General features: G+C 41.2%; 1 protein-coding gene and 1 long non-coding RNA gene across 4 annotated transcripts in view; one reads left to right on the top strand and one right to left on the bottom strand.

Annotated features, from left to right (window-relative positions):
- The window catches only part of LOC107988864 (uncharacterized), a 133,577-nt gene that overhangs the window by 15,631 nt on the left and 95,837 nt on the right, over positions 1-22,109 (bottom strand). For both annotated transcript variants that reach the window (XR_001760374.2, XR_001760373.2), the window contains exon 3: positions 5,870-5,962. This is a non-coding gene — a long non-coding RNA (uncharacterized LOC107988864). The remainder of the gene's footprint in view (positions 1-5,869; positions 5,963-22,109) is intronic.
- The window catches only part of tafa5a (TAFA chemokine like family member 5a), a 141,309-nt gene that overhangs the window by 115,077 nt on the left and 4,123 nt on the right, over positions 1-22,109 (top strand). For both annotated transcript variants that reach the window (XM_008315903.3, XM_017034276.2), the window contains exons 3-4: positions 10,730-10,857; positions 18,510-18,696. In XM_008315903.3, coding sequence (XP_008314125.2) covers positions 10,730-10,857; positions 18,510-18,518 — 137 coding nt within the window. In that variant the 3' untranslated portion in view covers positions 18,519-18,696. The remainder of the gene's footprint in view (positions 1-10,729; positions 10,858-18,509; positions 18,697-22,109) is intronic.

The raw sequence follows: 22,109 nt of genomic DNA, 5'->3' as shown, positions 1-22,109 counted from the left end.
CAGCTGGGGCCCCGTTATCACTCACACTTAATGGAGAGAGGTCCTGGAATTTCAGAGTTCCAGGACAGATATAGTTGGAGCGTTTATCCTTTGAATGCACACGTGGCGGGCCAAGTGAAGGACACCTGGTCCAGGACACCTGGTCCGGGTCGGACGAGCTGCAGTCAGGAGCCTGCATCACAGCAGAGTGGCAATGAATGTGCAATAAATGAATGGACTTTTTATGTCAGTGTTTCACAGATATAAAATATAAAAATATAATTAATGACCTTCATCAGAGCCCATCTGTCTGTGAAAGATCTAGTGTTTCTGACATTTTTATGCTGCAGCCAAACAATCCTCAAACAAAGGCAGGATTATACGTGTGTCTTTTTCAATATGTGTAAATAACTCTGTAAAACACTGCCATCTACACTCACACAGTGACACGACACCAAGTGTCTGATCTGTGCACATTCAAAGGGAGGTAATAACGCGGGCCGTGCTGAGGCTGCGATAAGACGTTACAGAAGTGACTAAATGAACCCGTTGCTTTGTGATTTATCGTCTCCAGTCGGCGCCGAACACGGAACTAATATTGGAACGGAGACACGCTGGCTTTGTTCCAAAACTAACCCTATTATCAGTTGCAAGATGAGCTTTTGTTCAACCAGTTTTTTCTTTTTAAATTTACTCTTATTGCTGCTGCTGCTGCTGCTGTTGTTGTTATTGTTTTCCTCTAAATCAGAGCTAAATATTAAAATGTGCGCGACACAAACCATTTTCCGCGCAGGCAATTATCTCCAGGTATTGTTGTGGCTGGAAACACCACACACTTCATTCCAATTTTATTTTGTTTCCTCTGACTAATTATAAATTTGTAATACAGCCCGGCGTCTGAATCGTCAATGAGTTCACAGCTTGTGGAAGAGAATTAAAATAAAAAATAAAAAATATATAAATAAATAAAACAAAAAGACCACAGTCTGTTGAAGGAGTGAAAATGACACCAGTGTCACTGCCGCTGCATGACACAGCACACAGAATAATATTTATCTAATTGTCTGCGAATTAACAGACACGTTGATGAAGCGTTCGCTGCAGGTTTAGTCTCAGGAAGTGATGGGACTGAGGGCGGGGAGGGAGGGAGGGAGGGAGGGGGAGGATGAGGGGAGAGGGAGGAGATCAGTGGAAGTGAAATTCTGTGTCAAGTATTTCCCGTTTCTCCCGCTGACGGGAGGAAAGTCACTTTTCCCCAAATATCAAGTGAACGTTTCAGCTGCTCTTTAATGATTCATTCATACAGCAGTCACAGCCATTACTGCTGGAAGTTATTTAAGCAGCGCTCACCATCTAACATTTCTCCAACGTGAAACGAATCGTTGAATTTTTTATGACACGTCTCAATTAGTTTGGGATGAAAAAATAAACAGCAGAGGGAGAGCGGAGCAGGTGACACCACGTCGCCTTGGAATTCAGAACTTCTACTATTTTACTACTTAAAACTGATTACATTTTACACACTTTATTTACCCCAAACTTTAATTTTGAATTTTTAAATTTTCAATGCAGTATAAATTATAACTGGGGAAACGGTTGAATTTTTTTTTTTTTTAAATCTGGCGATATAGTGGTACCTGTGGATTAAAATAAATCAACAGCCCTCAAATACCACGTTGCTGGATTCAAATATATTTATATGTGTTTCACACCTGTTTTTAATTCTTTTATCTCTGACTAATCTGGAATAATCCGGGCGTCTGGACTAAAACTGAAGCCTCCGCAAACACATGCTAGCTGCTGAGCTGGAATTTTAAGGTCGACGTCGACTTTGGTGAAACTATTTTCCCCACAATGTGCGTAAATAACCGCATGTGTATTACAGCAACAAGAAGTGGAATTATTGGATATAAAGTGAATGTCACTGAGAAAATAAAATGCCTTTTTGAAAAAAGAATTAAACAGATTAATTTCACTAATTAATTCATTGCTCAGATCGTTGCCTGGAAGTCAATCATACCACACAACAACAACAGAAACACCGGAGCCAGGATTCCCACTTGAATCGACCAATTACAAACCCCATCCTCAAACCGCTCAGCCACAGGCCGCCCTCACTCATTATTAGCTGATGTTTACATTAAACTATATCCATTTCAGTTACATCGGAGTCTTTGTAAAAGGATCAGGGACATAAAGCTTAATTAATGCCCGAGCAAAGAAAAAACAACAACAACAACAAAACAAAAAAAACATCCATACGTGTACAGTAGAGTACAGTACAGGACACACATGCTCTGTTAACAACCGGTGAGGACCAAATGACCTGAAAATAATTGGCACTAACGAGAAGCCGACGGTCTTTCCTAAGCTGGCGTACACGGAACAACAATGATTAGACTCTTATCTGCTGCAGGGAGCGAACAGCTGAGTTATCACGCACGCCGTAGCACCGTCCTGCTTAATTGGAATTTGTTTAGCAGGCTCTGTAAAGGAAAAGGGAATAAACAGATTTATGGGGGGTGGGGGTGTGCGAGGAGTGGGGGGGCAGTGATGCCAAGTAAAAGGTGATGCATAATTTAAGGCGGATTAGTTTGGATGTAGAGGTCAATAAGGCAGAGAAGACAGGAAGCACGGACATCCAGGATGGAGGAGGAGTTACTGCACCTCCGAGGTCTGGGCCACGGCTGACTCACGTGTGTGTGTGCTCGCATCGACACACACCTTCATTACACATCTGAGCAGCAAACGGACGGGACGTTATACATTTTACGTGCGACGGCTAATTATCCGTGTTTGTTTGCGTCGGCGGCCGCGGGACAGCGTTCCGCGCTGTGTGTCACTATGTCATCTGTCGTCAACGTCAAAACAGTCGCCTTCATTTACGGTCGTCCACATCACGACCAATCGGATCAGCCGTAACACTGGACTACAGCTGTTGTTGTTATCGTTTTTGTTGTCCAGACTGATGTGGGTTCGTACTCGGCCTCAGACCGTAACCTCTGACCCCATTAAAGTAACACAGCGTTTATAGAATTCATGATCAGATCCAGTGGTTAGCTCGCAGCTAATGCTAAAATATAAATATTAGGGTAGGTCAAAAAGTTTCTTTTTTTTACCTTTAATTAACAGTTATTGTTATTTTGCTCATTTTTACTTTTAAAAAGACTAAATTATTACTTTAAAAGAACTTGATTTCAGAATGAAAAGGTTGAGATTTAAATAAAAATATGGAAAAGTATCAATAGTAATAGACATTACTGCATATTTAAATTTATTTCTGTAATTCTCAAATACTTTTTGACTTACCTCCAGCTTTTGTATATAGGTAAGTACTGTATGTATAAGTACCGGCAACAACCAGCAGGGGCAGAATGCTCCAATCTCTCTTCTAAACAATTTACAACTTTTTCTAAAAACACATTGAAATAGAATAATAAAAAAAATGCCTTTGTTTTTTCCCCTTCTCTTATCACACAAACATAGAGTGGAGCTAGCCTTTAGCTTCTGAAGCTATGCTCCACCTTCACATGTTCACGGTGTGCTCACATGTACGTACAGTACGTGTACGTGTGTAGGTCTCACAGCCAAGGAGCTGGTTTCTCCACAGATACTGTTGTTAAATGATCACAGACTCCCACTCACTGTGACATTTCCTCCTCCGGCTCAATATGCCCGGGGGGCTCTCTCTCTCTCTCTCTCTCCTTTGTACATGTGCGCCTCACGCACGCACATCACATCACATACAGTATGTGTGAACAAATGCACACGTGTGGGTTTAGCTGCTGGCACTGAAATGTGAGAAAATGTCAGAGCACGTCTGTGAGGGAACGATATCAGCTGCAGCAGCAGTTCCTGCTCCACCAGTACACACACACACACACACACACACACACACACACACACACACACACATACAGGTACACGTACCAAACACTGCCCCTAGCACTGGTACACTGTTGTAGCTGACGGGGGCGGGGGGGAAGGGGGAGGCGTTCAACATCCCCACATCCGTACATTCACAAACGTTGGCTTCAATTCACCCATGAACCTCATGTTGAACACCGGAATTCCCACAATGCCACTGTTCTCAGTGAACAAAGACGTTTAAATTACAAATCAGAATATACAAAACTAAATATTAAAATAAAAACTAATTTCCCTTGCTGCACGTAACATATATAGCTTCATGCCCCGCTGTGGGGCCCACCCCCTATTTTTAGAACCAATGCCATCACCTAGGGTTTTTGATGGGATTCAAAAAAAAAATCCCAAATGAGACAAAAGCAGCAGAAATACCAAAAACAGCCACACTGTTGCTAATGTAATATATATATAAAAATATATATACATATATTTATATATATATAGACAAAACTGCAGTATTGTATATTTATAATGGGAAACATCAGTACAGTCCTGTACAGATGTCAGACACGACAGTTCACTTTCCGTCTTATTCTGCTGCCTGGCGTTTCATGGGTTCACTGCAGTTTTTGGAGATTCTTTTTCTAACGCCCTTGACAGCTTTAAGTTCACAGACTCTCATCAGTGCTGCCAAACTGGTGGAACAATCTTATGAAAATCAGGCAAAGCAATAAACTGCAGAGGATAAAAAAAAGGAGGTGAAAAGGGCAAAAAGACAGAGAAGAAGAGATGAGACAAAGTGAGGGTAGAAATAGAGGGCAGATATGAGAGGACAGAACGGGGAAATTGTCTGAGGAGGGCGGAGATGAGGGGGAAACACGACATGTGAAAATTAGCTGGGAGTGGATGAACTCGGAGCGGAGACGAGGGGACGGGAAGACGCCGACTAATTACACAGCGTGGGTTTCAGGTCTTTGCGTCGGGTTTTTCTTCACTCGACTTCGCATTAATTCCTCCAAGGATCCGACTCGGTTTAGGGAGCGTCTGCCTAACACGGCAGGTCAGATACTACAGTTAATTATCCAGATCAAAGATCCTGTGTAAAAACAGACGTGACAGAGGATTTCTGTGACGAGACTGAAATCCCAGACTTAATTTTCACTCACTTCAGTTTTTTTTTTTTCATTTTTTTAATCTGCCGGGAGTCGAGAAGTCAGTTATCAAACCCTGCAACCTGTGAAGTGATAACATCTGTCTCAGAACTTTTTGACCTTCCCTCGTGTTTCACACGTGACGAAGAAAAATCTGTCATTGAGAATCCTGCCAGTTCCACAGAAATATTTCTGCCAATAAGACAATGACAGGTAATTTAAACAGCTTTTGGACTAGACACAGATAGGGGGTGCTATTTGGATATACCTACTAGATCATGAAGGGGGCTCAGAAATGGGATTGGGTTGGAGTGAGTCTGTGCAGTGAGGATGATGGCAGCACAGCGGTGATTCTGCAGATTCTCGCGGGTCTCCAGCCCCGAACACTGCGGTGTTTACTAACGTCAACATGGGACAGAAACCGAACCCTTGTGTAGTACGACGAAATAAAAGAAAAATATGTGGATAATAGGATTTGTTCTTTTCCACTTAACGCACTGCTTCATACCTTCATGAGTTCAGGTGATTTGATTGGATACAAATATTGGAAGCAAGAACCCCTGGGCCCAGAGCAGCGTGGAATTAAAAGTTTGCTTTTGTTTGCAATTTTCAAATGTTACACCGTGTTATGAGCATACCAAACAGGTGCCGCCCCCTGGGTGAACGAAATGCTAATCCTGGATACTTTTTGGTAAACTTTAGAGGCGTCGTGACCTTTCAGAAAATGTAAAATCAGGTGACAAACATTTCAAAGAGCCTTCGATATCACTGTCCCACTGTTCAAAATAAGATCAATTTGACTGAACTCTTGGTGGCGCCATTAGTTGTATCACAACATGGGTTAGTCATTAAAATCAGACTTTTCGACTCACCATCTTCTCGACTAGATTCGTTGAGGTCCCACAGCCACGGCGGCTCAGACTGTCAGTGTCGGTCGACTTCTACAGCGAACTTCAGTTGATTCACTGAAAAACAGAAAAAAGGTGATTGACCAATCAGAACCCAACAAAGTTAAACATGAACACAGTGACGACAAACTTTTGTACGATGAAATAAAACCGTCATTTCCGGCCCTAGAGTCTGTGAAGGGAGAGATTCCTCCCCGGCTTTTGTTTTAGTCTCCGTGTGATGAGATGATAAACCGTCACAGCCTTAATTAAATGTGTTACCGACTCTGAAGTTTCATCTAATGATCTTAATAATCACAGATTCCTATCGTTCTGTGTTGTCATATATTTGTGTTGGTGCCAAGGGGAGAGGCGGGGGCGGCGGGGAGGCGTTCGGCCCAGATTTGACGATAAAACTGCCGCTTGTGAACGAATGTGTAAATTAAATTTATTCTTAATACGTTATGCAGATTTGATATATCTTTCATCGGCATCGGCGGCCACGTCTGATCTGTGCAGTTTGTAATTATCGCGGCGCGTCGTCCTGTCGTTGCATCATCTCACGGAGGGAGAGAAGTTTACTGCATCTATTACGGCAGATCTGATCCGTGTTTTTCCCTGGTTTCTGGTCCGTGTATTTGACGTCTCTCTTGTTGTCTACTTTCACACACACACACACACACACACACACTCACCCATCTTTCTCCTGCCACGTCAGGCTTGGCGTGGCATTAAGGAGAATTTATTAGGCCAAGATGCTAGCTGCTGACATGAGTGTGAGCTACCATTTGGTGGGAGGATAAGTGTTCCATTGAGAGTGTAATAACCCCCCCCCCTCCTTCTCTCTCTCCCTACTGTATCTTCTCCTGAAGAAAGTGTAGATTTTAAATCATCGCCCTTGCGTATGTTAACAGTCTTATAACTGCAGGATCATGGCAGCAGAGATTGCAGTACATACTTTCAGACTGGAGATTTTTTTGTCCAAACGTCCAATGAGAGCTAACGTTAGCGCCGCTGATATCTAAAGGGAAATTCATAAATGTTTGATTCTTTACCAGCGCAGGTTTCTGACATATGCTCAGGCTCCAATTTTATTGCAATGTAATGAAATACTGCCGACATAAAAAAAAAAAAAAAAAAAAAGGTCAGAATAAGCAGTTTGAAATATGGGCTTGATAGAAACGCAGTAGACAGTGACTTGATTTTCTGGTGCATTAGCTCCCAATTTTCACTCTGCTCCTAAAAGTGTCCAGATTCTGACTTCTTCACACACAGACACAACATCTGCCAGGGTTAAATATTGAGGCCTCAGTTTGCAGGAGAGTTGAAAAAGTGTGAAAAGCACCGATTAGCTTTCATGCTAACAGTTGAGCATAAGCTCTGCGTATCAGAAGGAATAACGTGAAGAAAAGGGAAATCATGTGAAGTAAATAAACCTGCAACATAATTCTAAACACACGGATTTAAAAACAAAAAAAACGTTATAATGTTGACCTTCTAAGCCTTCTTATTATTTCTTTTTTTTTTATCTAGTCGTGGGCCAGAACGAATGGTTCGGCTGGCCAGATTTGGTCTGCGGGCCACAAGTTGATGATGACTGGTTTGGAATTTAAGACTCTATTTATACAAAAATATGAATCTAAAAACCAGGAAAAAAAACAAAACAAAAGTTGACAAAAGGAACTGAAAATATAGGGAAGCAGCTAAACCTATTCCGGAAAATCCATCCATCTTCCAGCATCTATAAAGCTGCCGAGGTCTAACTGGTTTCCGGAAGCAGGCGGTGAGCAAGGCTGTCAGTGTTGTAAATTACTTTTTGTTTTCTCTCCTGAAAATAGCCGTAATATTGTAAACATACATTATGAGAGCGCTGCTGCTGCGCCGCAAATCATTTGAGTACAGTAGACTGTATGTGGAGCACATCCCTGATAAACAAGTGTAGGGACGAAGACAAAGACCAAGACGAAGACCAAGACCAAGACCAAGACAAAGACGAAGACAAAGATGAAGACGAAGACCAAGGAGTGGTCCAAGATTTTTATAGTCATTTCAAAATCATACACAGAATCAGTGCAGGTGTTTGTTATTAGATTTTTTTTTTTTACTGTAGTTCATCACGAGTCCACGGCTAAGTTAAATACGATGCTAACATAAATAATGTTTCTGATGTCGACGACTAAATCATGTTCAAACACGTCTCTCAATCTGCACCAGCTTTGATCAATCCTCATATATGAAAAAAAAAAAAAAAAAAAATCAAAGTTTCTTAAATAAAGGGTGAGCCATGAGAGATCATCAGCCTGGATAATGATCCAGTTTCACTTCATTTGTTGTCAGAAAACATTTTTTTTTTGTATTTATTGCAGATAATATTTATTTTGCATCTACGCCATAATGACAGACAGAACAATTAGAAACTCTTCAACTAGGCAGCAATGAATTTAGAAAATAAATAAATATATATATCTTTATATAGAGTATATATATATAAAAAACTATGTTTGCCTTTCTTTAATTCCTCTGAGTACATCGGTGCTGTGTTCAACTAAACAGGATTACATTTTTGCATATCATTTTTCTGTTTAGGTTTGATTTTTTTTTCTAACGTAAAATACTACAAGTACTCTGACTGCAAAAGTGTTGGGAAACACTGCCTTTGATCATACAAAGTAAAAGGCCTTGACTTGGTGTAAAATACATCTGAAAAATTCTTGCAAGTATATTAGAGCTCAGACTGGAAAAGATATGTTTCTGACTTTTTTCGTTTTGTATTTCTACTGTTGAAATATGTTTTGTATATATTTACCTGTGTTCCTCAACTAAAGTGCTCTACACACACACACACACACACACACATACGCTGTATAGAACAACAGACTTTTTTTTCTGCAGCAAGTCTTGCAGCAGAGCAGAGCAGGCGATTCAAAGTCATGTAAGGTGTCAGCAAAAACGTGCACAACAATAATAATTCTTTACAATGATGTCAGGTCCCTGCTCACTCTTTACACTCTGCTGATACAGTGTGTTTGCTGTGCTTTCATTAGTTGGACACGTGGCTCCCAAAACTCTGGCTCGGCTTCTGGTACTGATTGATTCGAACATAACATTTGAGTAAAGACGACGTGAGAAAGAACGACACCTGCTCACTGACCAGGCATGGGCAAAACTACGGCCCGGGGGCCGGATGTGGCCCATTTGGTTTTTTTTTAATCCGGCCCGCCAAACTTGACCAAATTATATTATTAATTCATATTATTATCATTATATCTCTGCCTTTCCCCTGCAATCGCTGCATATCTCCATTAAATGGTGCAAAACAATCACTTATATATTTGGAAATACAGCTATAAGGCAGGAGACCCAACCACTGTTCTACCTGGTCACTGGTCCAAATCAGATCAATAATAATGATATTGATCGAGTAGCATCAACTGTGTATAGTTTACGGCGGTGAAGCGTTTAAGGGAAATAATCACCATCAAATGTTGTAGTTTTGGACCACGGTTGAACTGGTCCGAAGCGTTGGTTCTAAAGGTCGAGACAGAGTTCCCACCGTGAACTCCCCCGACTCCCCCTCCCCGCCCCCACCTCTCGTTCCCCGGGCAGTGAAATATTCACGGACTAAAATTATGAACAGTTTTGTTTTTTATGTGGTCGACAGTCAGTGTTTCACTGCACAACTGTTTTGGCCCAGAGTCAACCGTTTTACTGCACTCGATGTTACAGTTTATGGACTGGATTATGGTCCAGTTTTCATTAGTATATTTTTTTTAATATTCACATTCAGTGTTTTACAAGAACGACTGACATCTGTGACATCTGGATGCTTGCTGCAGTGTCAGGTTTAAGAGACAGATGTGGCTCAGTGGGTTTGGCAGGACTTTGTTTTTGCATCTGGAAGGTCAGTGGTTTAATCTCAGACTCCTCCTGCTGGTGTGTCCTTCTCCTGCACTCTGGGTGATTCCTGTCAGGACATGAAGTTCCTGCATTTCCTTATTTTTTTGTTTAAAACTGTTTAAAATGTTTTCGGTCTGTATATTATTGTATATCTGTCCATGACTTCCTGCAAAGTGACTTATTATTCTTGGAAGAAATGTGGCAGAAACTTTTACATCACTGGGGAAGTTATTTTGGTGGAGTTTGTCTTGTGGTTTTTCTTGAAAAAAACTCGACTCAGTGAAGATTATTAATGACAGACTGAAGCTTGTCTCTGAAAAGTATTTACTAAAGTGTGAAGCTCAAATAAGGCAGAACAGATTGAGACAAGGTTTTGCGATTGAAAAAGTACAGATTGAGTCGTACGGCAAAGTCACAGATTGCTGAAGCTATTTTTTTTTTCTCCCGTTGGTGGCTAGAATTTTTACAAATGTTGGATTCTGTCTGAGATGTCTTGTCTCAAATTTTTTTATTTGATTTGATTTGATTTGATTCTGTTAACCCGACTGGTCACAGCTTATTCCGTACCCGGGCGTCTGTCTGATTTGCAGCGTCGTCTCGCAACCTTTGCTCTCGTATCTTTCACTTCCCTCACATCTCTTTACTTCGTTGCTCTTCATCTGCCTCTCCATCTCATCTGTCTTCCAATTCACCCGTCTGTATTTTGGCAGATGGGTGCCACTTTTTCATATGTATTCCTGCATATATTTCCAGAGCTTCTCCCTCATTTCCATTATATTTCTCCCCTGTCATATCTTTGCCCGAATCTGTTTTCTCCATTTTCCCCATCTGTCACTCCCTGTCCTGTTCTCTCCATTTTCCATTTTTACGTCTTTACATCCACCTCTCTATCATCCCTCTCTCTGTTTATTTTACCATTTTAACGATTTCGTCTTTGTGTCTTCGCAGCCGGCATTGTTCGGAAAAAGCAGTGGTGTGAGATGGTGCCGTGCTTGGAGGATGAGGGCTGTGACCTGTTAGTCAATAAATCTGGTTGGACCTGTACACAGCCCGGAGGCCGAGTCAAAACCACCACGGTGAGTTCAGGCTCGCCTTTGACACTAACAATAACTGCATCCCTCGATATCCAGAGCATCTGCGTATCAGAGGACAATATGTAAAATGGATTTACATCTGGAGACCATGTAAAGGTGTAAGAAAATATCAATACACTGAAATACTGTGATATTTTGTTTCCAGATACTGTATCAGTGTTCTACAGCACTGTATCAAGTTTTCTTTTAATAACAATTTACATGCAAATATTCATGGCCTTGGTTAATTTTTATGTTGTATTTAAACCTAATGAAAACCTAATTTTTTTTGTTTATTTGTTTATCTAAAAATACTATCGTTTTCCTTCGTTTCTGCTCTAGTTAACACAAACGTAGATCCCTCTGTTCCAATGTTAGTAACATGATGTTGTGTGTTTACGATAACAGTTTTGCTACAATTAAATTGTTTTTAAAAAGTCAATAAATCGCCGCACATGGAAAGATAATTCAGCAACAGTTCCAACCACTGCCATACAACAGTACCCTGGGCCCGCCTCCAAACAGTCCCGTGGTAGGCATTCACTTAACAGTTCCCCGGATACCCCCCCCCCCCCTCGCCTCCCACTACTGTTGTCGTCAGCTCATCTTTACAAACTGTACGCGCTTTGTTTACTTCCTCGTCGGCGGCAATTAGCTTAAATTAGAGAAGCTCTTAATGTTAATGATGGCAGCAGATGGGGAGCCGACGTTCGTACTGGAGAAGACGCTGCCAATTCATTCACCCACTCGTCCTCCATACCTTATCTTCAGGGCCTTGGAGCTTCCTCTTCCTCCCCCTCACCCCCGTTCTGCACACAACTCCAAAACGCACTCACACGTTTCCACGTCCTTCCTAACAACCTCCTACAACTCTGCCCAGCGGCTACTTCACAGGAAACATTATTGCCATAGTGGAGCAATTAAAGAGGTCTGAGTTATTAAAAAAAAAAAAAAAAATACAAAACCTACACACACAACACAGCTGGCCTCTCTTCAAATGTCAAAGGCTGAGCTCCGAGGATCCAGGGAGCATCATTAATGCATCTGTCATGATTTAGTCATCAACTGACTCTGTTGTTTACGCTGCGCCGCTGAAAGACAAACACACATAAATACTGGATGCACGTGCTGAACGCATGAGGCGTACGACGTGATTTGTCATCATTCGGCTGCTGCGTCGTGGTTGACGTGGTCTGTCAGCGTCCTGATGCCACCTTAAATATACCTGGTCGTGGTGACGGGGGTGACGGGGGTGTCGGGGGTGACAGCTGTTACATGGTATGCCTACAGTGTCATTTGTTATCTTGGCAAGCACGTAGCCACGCACACACACAAACGCAGAAATGTAGCCTAACCTGGATCCATTTATTATATTTGACAGATGGCGGGTGAAGGGGGGGGAGGGGTGATGGGGGTGGTAAAGCTAATAGATCTAATGTGAGTAACTGTACATTTTTACCACGCTCCTGATGGAGTGTGTCTCCAAAAATCCTTGCATATTAATACACAGTACCGTGTGTACTACCTCAGGCTAACATGTAGCTCTGTGGCCGTCTGTGGAGACCAGTCTGCTCAGGCTGAACATATGCCAGACGTGACAGGTATTTCTCGCCTCATCATTGGCCACCATAGGCTCAGAGACAGAACGTCAAACGGATGGACGGCCATGCACTCATCTGTACGATTGTGTGTATTTGTTACTGCGATTTTTTTTTTCCCCCTCACTGGTCCTGTAGTCCTAATGGAGACCAGAACCAGGTCATGATGATGAGTCAGAACCTCGTTTATCAGTCTCTACTGTAGGGTTAGGGTTAGAGTACAGGTGTGAACTGCATTTATGTCTAACTCGTGGTATTTGGTACCCCTACTGGCAACAAAGTGCAGCAGCGAGAGGAAAGAGAAAGATGTTTTCCTTGTGCAGTGAAAACATCATACCAGTAACATCCAGAGGAGGCGATAAAATCAATAACACACTCTATGCAGATGACACTGAACAGTTCAGAAAAACAAGAATATCCATAAAAAATACAGAGACAGAAACTGCTTCACATCGGACATAGAGCTGGACCAAGGAAAAGCTACCAGAAAATTTTAAAAAACCCAATTGGAACTCCAGAGGGATTAAGATAGTTCTGTCTAATCCAATTTAATCTAAAGATAAAAATTAGAGGAAAAGATGCCGAGGCAGAGAGAGGATAAAAATGATAGACGGACCGACATTGTAGCTGCACATGGAACGGGCAGATATATGACAAATAGAAAGTGATTGAAAATTAATTAACTGCACAGGAATCTGTGTCTTTAGGCAGCTCACCGTGTCATAAATATAAACATAAATATATAATTGACAACCAGCCGACTGAGGTCAACGTTACAAATCCTCCAAAATTCCAGTCATGCACCAAAGCCAGACTTCTCTGTCTGAATTTCGTCTCACATAAAGGGAAATAAAGACACTTGGGCATAAAAAAACAAAACAAAAAACTGAAATGCAGCCTAAAAATGACGAAAATGCTTTAAAGGTAAAAACTGAGCGGCTAAATTTAGACATTACATGAGCCTCTCGTTATCTAAAGACCCAAGGGAGAAGCATAGGCAAAAACAAACAAACAATTTACTCCTCCTCCTCCTCCTTCTCCTCCTCCTCCTCCCTCCGGGTGACTCTGAACAAATGGCCCTTTTCCCTAAGGCATTTCAAGGTTAAACCCAAACTGCTGCCACCTTCATACAGTACCGCTCAGGGATAACTGTTGGCAGAGCACGGTCCAGTGAGCATGTCCGACCTGTCTGTCAGGTGACTCTGCAGATGCATCAGTGCAGACAAACATACAACTCCCCGCAGGGCATTTGACTAAGCCAAGTCAATCCCACTCAGTCCAAAAGCCACAGAAGGGGGGCAGTTTTGGAGCGGTTTCAGGAGGTGGTTTGCATAAAGTTGCCCTGATGTTTGAGAGCGTTCGTTTGTTTTCTGAGACACGGAGACGATGCTAACGCTGCGTGACACCACTGACCTATTCTCTACCTTTAGGACCAAGTTAAACTTTCAGCATCTGTGTGTCCACAGAGCCAGGCTCAGGTCCCTGTGACAGAGCGTACGTCTACGACTGTCTGAGGTGACCTCACAGAGTAAATGCACACACGTCAGTATCACGTAGGCACCAAGGATATACAGAATATACACAGGACTACTTTTTAGCTCAGTGTAGAATTACTCTGCGGTCGATTTGTTGCATCCAAATCATGTGGTTTGGATCAAGAATCAACATCAGACATAAATAATTATGTAGAAAATTGAACACATTTATGAGGTTATAGAGACAAAACTATCAGCTTGGCGTGACGGATTTTGTCCCATACTGACTTACAGGTTTTTCCACTCTTTCTGATGTAACTCGCCCTCAATACGGAATTTAACCCCTACTGCTGTTGTGCTGATAAAAAATAAAAATAATTAGTAACAAAAAGTTGCAGTTATTAGAATAAAAACTTCATTGTAATGTCAAGGTAATACTGTAAATAATTATCTCTTAATTACCTAATTAATTATGTAATTTTATCTTATCTTGCCTTCACACATTTGTCATAATAATAATAATTATAATAGTAATAATAATAATGTCCTGTTATTTCACTTACATGCATAATCTTGATTTCTTCATAATGTTACAAGAATAACGATTTGTTTTTCTTGAGAAAACATTGTCAGTAAACTACAGAATAACGTTGTCATTCTCCATCTTTATATTCCTTAAAAACATCAACTCCCTACATTTATACTTTGTCTCCTCCTGCTCCTGCTCCTCCTCCCTGTCCATCCCTTACTCTGACCCTTGGTCATCCACTACATGTTTTTCCCATCAATAAAAATAAATATAGACTCCAGTAAAAGACAAACATGAAGATTGATTCGTGCATTACTGGACTTGACAGTGATGAGGTTATTTTTAACTTCTGTACAATGAGGCCGCAGCTAAACGGAATAAACGCGGCTCACAACGAGGCAGCAAAACAATAATGTACAAGAGAGGTCAACCTGAACACGATGTGTCTCTGCACCTCAACGTTCAAGTTATAAAGATGAAGTAAGACCTCAATAAAGAGTTTTAAATAAACTTGACAGACGTCGACAACAGAGACGGACAGAGAGACTGGAACACAGCAGTTCAATGTAAGGAGAACATGAAGTGAACATTAACGTGACCTGAACAACAAATAACCAATCAACATTTAGCTCCTTTGTCATTATAATGCCACTTCTATAAGGCCTGAACTCACTAACACTTCCAGGACCTTTGCACAGGGGGCAGTGTTGTGAGCTGGGGCCACAGCAGGTCCTGTCTGAACCCGGCTTTTAACTTCTCACATTCCTGCCATCTGGAAGGCAAACAGGAGCGTCTGACCTTAACCGGCTTTTTACCCACAAGCCAACGAGCGGCTGACATTTACACATGTAGTGTACGCTAACAAACACACCAACAGGAGCACAGTGGTGGTGTATGTCTACAACTGCTGCAGCCCTGACGAAGATACTCTCCACATACTGCAGAATTCTGCCTGTCTGGAAATTGAAATAAAATAAAAACAATAATATATATATATATATATATATATAGACGCAAGCGGATTTACTCCCAAAATCCCAACACAAGACTAGAATCTTCCAGTCCATTAGACCGTTTCTCCTTTTTTTTTTTCTGTATGTTTTTTTCTGAAAATATAATTATTGCTGGTATGTAGTAAAATAATCAAATTATTATAGACTTTTTAATCACTTGATTGCAATATCAATATTGGACACAATGAGCCAGGTCGCTCGGTTCAGATTATTTCTTCCTCGACAACTAAATCAATAAACATTTTTAATTTATTATTATCTGGCCTTTTTTTCATCGGTTCAATAACATTCACAGAGAAAAAGTGTGAACACAGTTCAATTACAGCTATTGACCCTCGTCCTCTGGTCTGCTGTAGGCTGACTGGCTAACAGTTCTCTGCACCAGGACTGTTGTAGCTAACAACAGTTCTCTCTACCAGGACTGTTGTAGCTAACTGTAGCTCTGTTGTAGCTAACAATAGCTCCGTTGTAGCTAACATTAGCTCCATGCATGGCTGTAGCTAACATTAGCTCTGTTGTAGCTAACATTAGCTCCATGCATGTTGCTCACAGCGCTTATTGCATTTTGCTCTTCTTTTGCCTGGCAAAACAGTCTTAGGTGCATTAGTGCCACCTACAGCATGGTGTCAGTTTCACAGAAATGGGTGAACTGATCAAGCTGCGTCTTTATTTTCAATGCCCTGGTTATAAAGACAAAATATGAATTATGTTAGCCGCATGATGCATTCCTGGATTATTTTCCTCTTACTTATTCAGTCGTCTCACACTGTGCAGCATTACTGTATGTTAATACTGTAGCTGAATATTAGAAAAAAAATGCTAACATCAACCATATGATGCTATCCCGGGGGTTTTAGTTATCTCGTATTGTACTACATCAGTACTGTAGGTGAATATTTGAGAAAATTGCAGAGGGATTTTAATCACCTCCTAGACAGCAGGAAACAAAGCTTCTCCATGAAAAAGAAATATTTTACAGCCTATCAGAGTTAATCTACCCGCTCCAGGGAAACTTGTCTTGGGCTGTGATGCTAAATGATATGAATATACATTTCATCCCAGTCAAGTGCTGCCTTTCAAAAGCACTCTCTTCTGGTAAAGTGATATGCAGTCTCTGCAGTCCTCTCCCATCCCTCCTGCTCTCGGTGAAAGGCTCACTGCTGTCTCTCCTCTGAGGGGAGGATGGGCTGCGTTCTGCCCTCCACCATTTTAGACTGGCAGATGAAACGGTGCAAGGAGCTATTTTTCTCTGCATGCGGCAACAACGGGGAGCTCGGCGAAGAAGGAGAGGAAGAGGCAGAGCGAGTATGCCGTGAAAGGGGGAGAAATGAAAATACCTCAGGTTATCTCACGGCTTTTGTGACAGCCTGATAAGACGTACAATTCAAAACAGAGACTGAAAAGCAGTGTGAGAGATGAGACGAGCACAGCGAGTAAAAAAGACAGAGGGAGAAATTTCAATCCAGTCGCAGCGAGAGCATTGTAAAACATGAAGTAAATCTCAGACACCGGCTGCTCGTTAGGTTGTTTTTTTTTCTTTCCCTGTTTGAACAGCCGTCAGTCCGGCTACACCGAAGGTAGTGATGTAACGATGCACTCAACTCATGATACGATATGATTCATGAGTTCTTTCAAGTAGGGATGTAACACTGCACTCAACTCACGATACGATATGATTCATGAGTTCTTTCAAACAATTGTCATCCTGGTGTCCAAACCAAAAGGATCTCCCTCTCAACAATCACTTGTAACAATTCTCTGCACCATAATTTGCATGTAAACATTTTCAAATTGCACCAAAGAACCAAGTGAACTCCTCAAATATCTCATTCTTGAAGGACTTAATCATATGTTGTAGGAGGAAGAAGTTGATTGGTGTATTTAGGCTGTGAAAGTAGTGCTTTGAGCAGAAGAGGCACCTACGGAGAGAAAGGCTGATTACTGTAATCAGGACTTTTTCACTGAAGAGATCATATTAGATTAGGAGACGGGGAGAAGAAGAGAAGGAAGAAAAAGAATAATTTAGGGAGAAATTTTGAGAGGTTTTTTTTGTGTGTCTTTGAAAGGATATTGTCAAAATCGCAGGCCGGGATTTTTAACGTGGTAATTTTTATGATTAATAAAAGGCAAAATAATGTGTTTCAAAATAACAGATTCAGCTTAACCTAAGTTCGTCCAAGTAATAAGAGAACTGATCGTCATGATCAACTATGAATCATTATGATTAATCATAAATCGACAACGACACTGTGATTACTCAACAGCTCTAATATCATACAAACATTAGTAATTCCATTCAGTTCTACCAGTCCTTCATGATACTGTAGTATTTGTCTGTTATACTGTACATTTGTATTTGTATTTCTATCCTCACACGAACCTTCTAGAGACTGCAGTTTAGACAAAAACCAATCCCCAAGCCAGTCAGTCAGCATGTTCCTGGAAGCTTCAGGAGTATTTACGCCTTTTATACATTTGCCAGTGACAGCATGTGTTCAGCCAACTATGAAAAAACGCTTTTGACGAGGGGTTTGTAAGCAAGAGCCGAGGGCCTGCCTTAGTGTCCACACTATTCTTTCCTTCCTCCTCACGTATTCTCTGCCTCTCTCAGAGGAGTCGGCTCAGCCTGGGTCTGATGGGACCCCCAACACCACCATCACAACCGTCACACCCCCCCTCACACCCCCTATGGTTCTGGTTTGGTACCAGCCTTGGTAATTGATCCCACTGGGCGCCCAGGTACATCTAACAGTAGGTTGAACAGAATCACCACTAAGGAGACGGCACAAAGACAGACCAGGATAAAGGTGGAGAGAGACACTGTAGCTCTGTGGCCAAGTCAGCACATTGTTTCAGTTTGGTAAAAAAAATTGGGTTTCACATTTCCAAGAAAGATCGGAAACGAGGCATCAACAACAACAACAACAACAACAACAGAAAAAAAAGGTCCAGGTTTTGAGCATAATAATGATGCCCACCTCCTCTCGTCTCCCTCTCCTTCCCCCCCCCCCCCCATTCTCCACCACCTCTCTCCTCTCAGGCACTATGACGTGACAAGAGTCCCCCTCGACACTCTTGCACTATGGAGAGCATTGATGACCCTTTGACAGGCAGCCAAACACCACCTACCAACACCATCATCACCACCAACACCAACATCACAACAACTCCACCCAAAACTTTGGTCCCATTCAGGCAGGAAGCAACACAAGAGCACCAGCAGCAAGGTACAGCTACAGGGAGCTCTCACGCTCAGGTTCTCAATATGTTGTGGATTATTTTATGGTTAAACAATAAATAAAAAAAAATGCCTTCTCTGTTGTCAATGTCTAAGTGTCTGAAAATAAGCTGTCAAATGCTAATAGTTTTAGGATTCATCCATAACAACCAATGGTATGTCTAGTCACCGAGATTGGAAAATATCAGGCAGCACGGACACAATTGCAAACACAAACACATAAATTTAAAAACAATTTAAACAACTGTCTGCTAGCTTGAGGTCTTTTTTTAAGCATGATCAATTTCCCCATAAGCCCACAGATTCCCTTGCGTGTCTTTAACCACATAGAGTCCATGTGTGCAGTAATATTAGTCAAACCCATCAGCTTTATTTGCAGCTTGTTTGGCTCGGCTGTATTGGCATGTCTTAAAATGGTCTTTAAAGTATTGCGGGGGATGGAGTCTGTCCGCCTTCATAAAAGAAAAAAAAGGCGCCAGACAGAGGCTGATATTAATGCATGTGATTGGGAAATAGAGAAGGGCCAGGTAGTAAATTTGGCGTACAGCTCAATAAAAGGGATGAGGCCATGGTCATAAAAATGCCTGGTCTCATCGTCCCACTGAGTTTCTGAAAACCAGCCCCTTCTGCTGGTCAATATTGTTAGCATTCAACGGCTCTGCTGTGATTTATTCTGGGGGGAAAACAAAAAAAAAAGAAAAACAGCTTTCTGCTGCTTTTCAGTCCAGACACCATGTCTTTAGTGTCATAAAAAAAACAAGCAAACAAGCTACAGATACTGTTCCAGTGCATTACTGCGGAGAATACTAAACACGTGGCTATAAAAAGCAAGCTACCAGCGTCCAGAGAGGACCGTAATCTCTGTTGATTCTTTGTCTCTCATAGTGGGCCAGGTGTACTGTGGGAAATGATCCAATTTCATCTAATTGGTCTGAAAATTATTATTGTAAATTGTCTGTGTTCATCTATGCGACAGTGACAGGCAGAACAATTATTTACATTTCCACTAGGAGGTGGCAGAAAGCTATTAAAACTAAAACTAAACAAAAAAAGAGAGAGACCTGGGGCTGTTGAATATATGTAGTCTTTCTTGAATTCCTGCCAGTATACAAATGTTCAACTAAATAGGCTCAGGTTTAACAATTGGTGAGGAAGTTCCGTGTTCAACTAAACAGGGTCAGGTTTAACAATTGGTGAGGAAGTTCTAAGTGAACTAAAACTAGAAGATCTTATTATTGGTTATATATTTAGTGTTTATTCATTTTATCATAGCTCAAAGCAATGTTGGGAAAGACTAATTAAAAATATCCAAATAACCCAATCCTGCCTGTTTGTAGTGTCGGAGACACCCCTCCACGTACTGAGGGAAACAAAACAAAAAAAAGAAACAAAAAGATCAATAGGGATTAAACAGGTTTGTTTGTTTTGTTTCATTTTTGTTCCAAATACAGAATGACCAACATCAGAGTCATTTTTTGTTTGTAGACATTACATAGACATTTGCGTATTAAAGGTAGCATTTTCAGGCGTTAGCGTGGTTGCATCAAACACACACTGAGTGATGTTCATCATTCTTCTGTCATTATGCTGTGGTTAGATGTGTTCTATTATTTCTCCCCTCAAGCATTAAGGGTTCTGGTGCTGCTGAGCGCTTTGATGTCCTGATGAAATGTAATGTGAACACATTGAAAATGACAACACTCGTGATGGCTTTGAACTTCTTCCTAATGTAGACCGGGGCCCAGTGTCTGGAGGCCTTTGTTAATGTGTTCATTTATTTTGATCCTAGTATCTGCTCCAGGCGTTTTCCAACTTCACAGACTGTAATGGCTGATTTCCCTCCGCTTTATTAACCTGTGGATTTTCATTTCTAACCCACAAGTCCACTTATGAATATTCACACGACAGCCTTTTGTCTCGGCATGGTACTTCGATCCTAAAGGATTTGCCCATTTGCCCAATACTGAACATTAAACAGCGCTGGCAGCAACAAGTCGGGCGACGTGACGGAGAAAAGCAGGGCCACATCGGAGCGACAGCAGCTGAAGTCGATCAGCTGATGTTGTGGCTGCACCTTGACTTAAGTCACAGATGAGTCAGATTCCAGAAATCATCCAATTACACACTGATTCAATCTGAAATGGAAAACATTTTGGTTTAAACCTGTCATTAAGTTGTGACTGATGTTAGAAATAATTGCACTAATTGCGAGGAGAACTAACTGCGCGGATTGGATTTTGTTGCTACCCCATAAGGCTTGCTGTTACTACAGTATTATCTTTATGGGAGGCAGTTGGAAGGACAGCAGCTTAATCTTCTACCAATGCTTTGCCAGAGTTCGGCGAACGCGTTATCGTCTCCTGTTTTCATTTTTGGTTTCTTTTTTTGGAAGCATATCATTATTATAAGCAGCCTATTACTGTCTGTTTTGACTTGAGCCGTGCACGTCAAACAGAAAACATTCTGTTTATGACAGCAATTTGACAGATTTCCTCTCTGCCTCAATGGTCAGCCAGGCAGACTGGTGCATTTCAGTGAAATCTATTTGAAGAAAAAAAAAAAAAAAAAACAGTGGATGGTTTGACACAAGCTGTTTTTATATTTCTTTTTCGAGAAAATGTATGACTTTTCCTTAAAGCCATTTATACCCATAGATGTTATTGAAAGAATATTTAATCTCATTCAATTCTTACCTAACAAACGTCTTTTCAACTTACATCAGGCCCAGAGTATTATGACAAATACAATGCAACATGTACCAGGTAAAAACACCATTTGTAGAATGTAAAAGGTTATTTTTACCAAATGTTAAATTCACCTTCAGAAAATGATGATTGAGATTTTTCTTTTAACTGAAATGAGTGGTTCAAACTAGGGTATGCATACCACTGGTGGTACTTGAGTTCCTTCTAGTTGTACATGGTAGAATTTGACTCCAAAGTGAATATACTACAAAATAATTCATGTTGCACTGTACTGGTAATGATATGCTGGCCTCATACGATGTTTCACTCATGTCTCTTGGCAACAGTAGGACTATAGAGCGCCCCCATTGTGTAGCGTTGATCAAACAGGTCAGACGTTTATTAACGAGGGCATATGATAATTGCCGTTGATATCATCTGTACTGGAACTCACGTCAACACTCACGTTTTCCCTTTATTTCTATTCATTTTTTCTCTCGTATTTCCAAAGTTAGCATGTTTGTTATGTCGTAATAATCAATAATCCATTTACGCAGCTAAATCAGTTATATTTCAGATACATATCATACAGTGAAACAACACTGCCTTGGAGGAATCCTTCCTGTTTCCTCATCAGGATGTTCTGCTGCATCTTTGCTACAGTGGCCAAATATAATAACACCTGCATCCACTAGGGACACCAAACTTGTCCGCTGCC

The sequence above is a fragment of the Cynoglossus semilaevis genome, chromosome 8 (genome assembly GCF_000523025.1).
Source record: "Cynoglossus semilaevis isolate Cse_v1.0 chromosome 8, Cse_v1.0, whole genome shotgun sequence".
Classification (NCBI taxonomy): Eukaryota; Metazoa; Chordata; class Actinopteri; order Pleuronectiformes; family Cynoglossidae; genus Cynoglossus; species Cynoglossus semilaevis.
Note: the sequence above shows the minus strand (reverse complement) of the source record. Positions and strands in the feature narration are given on the sequence as shown.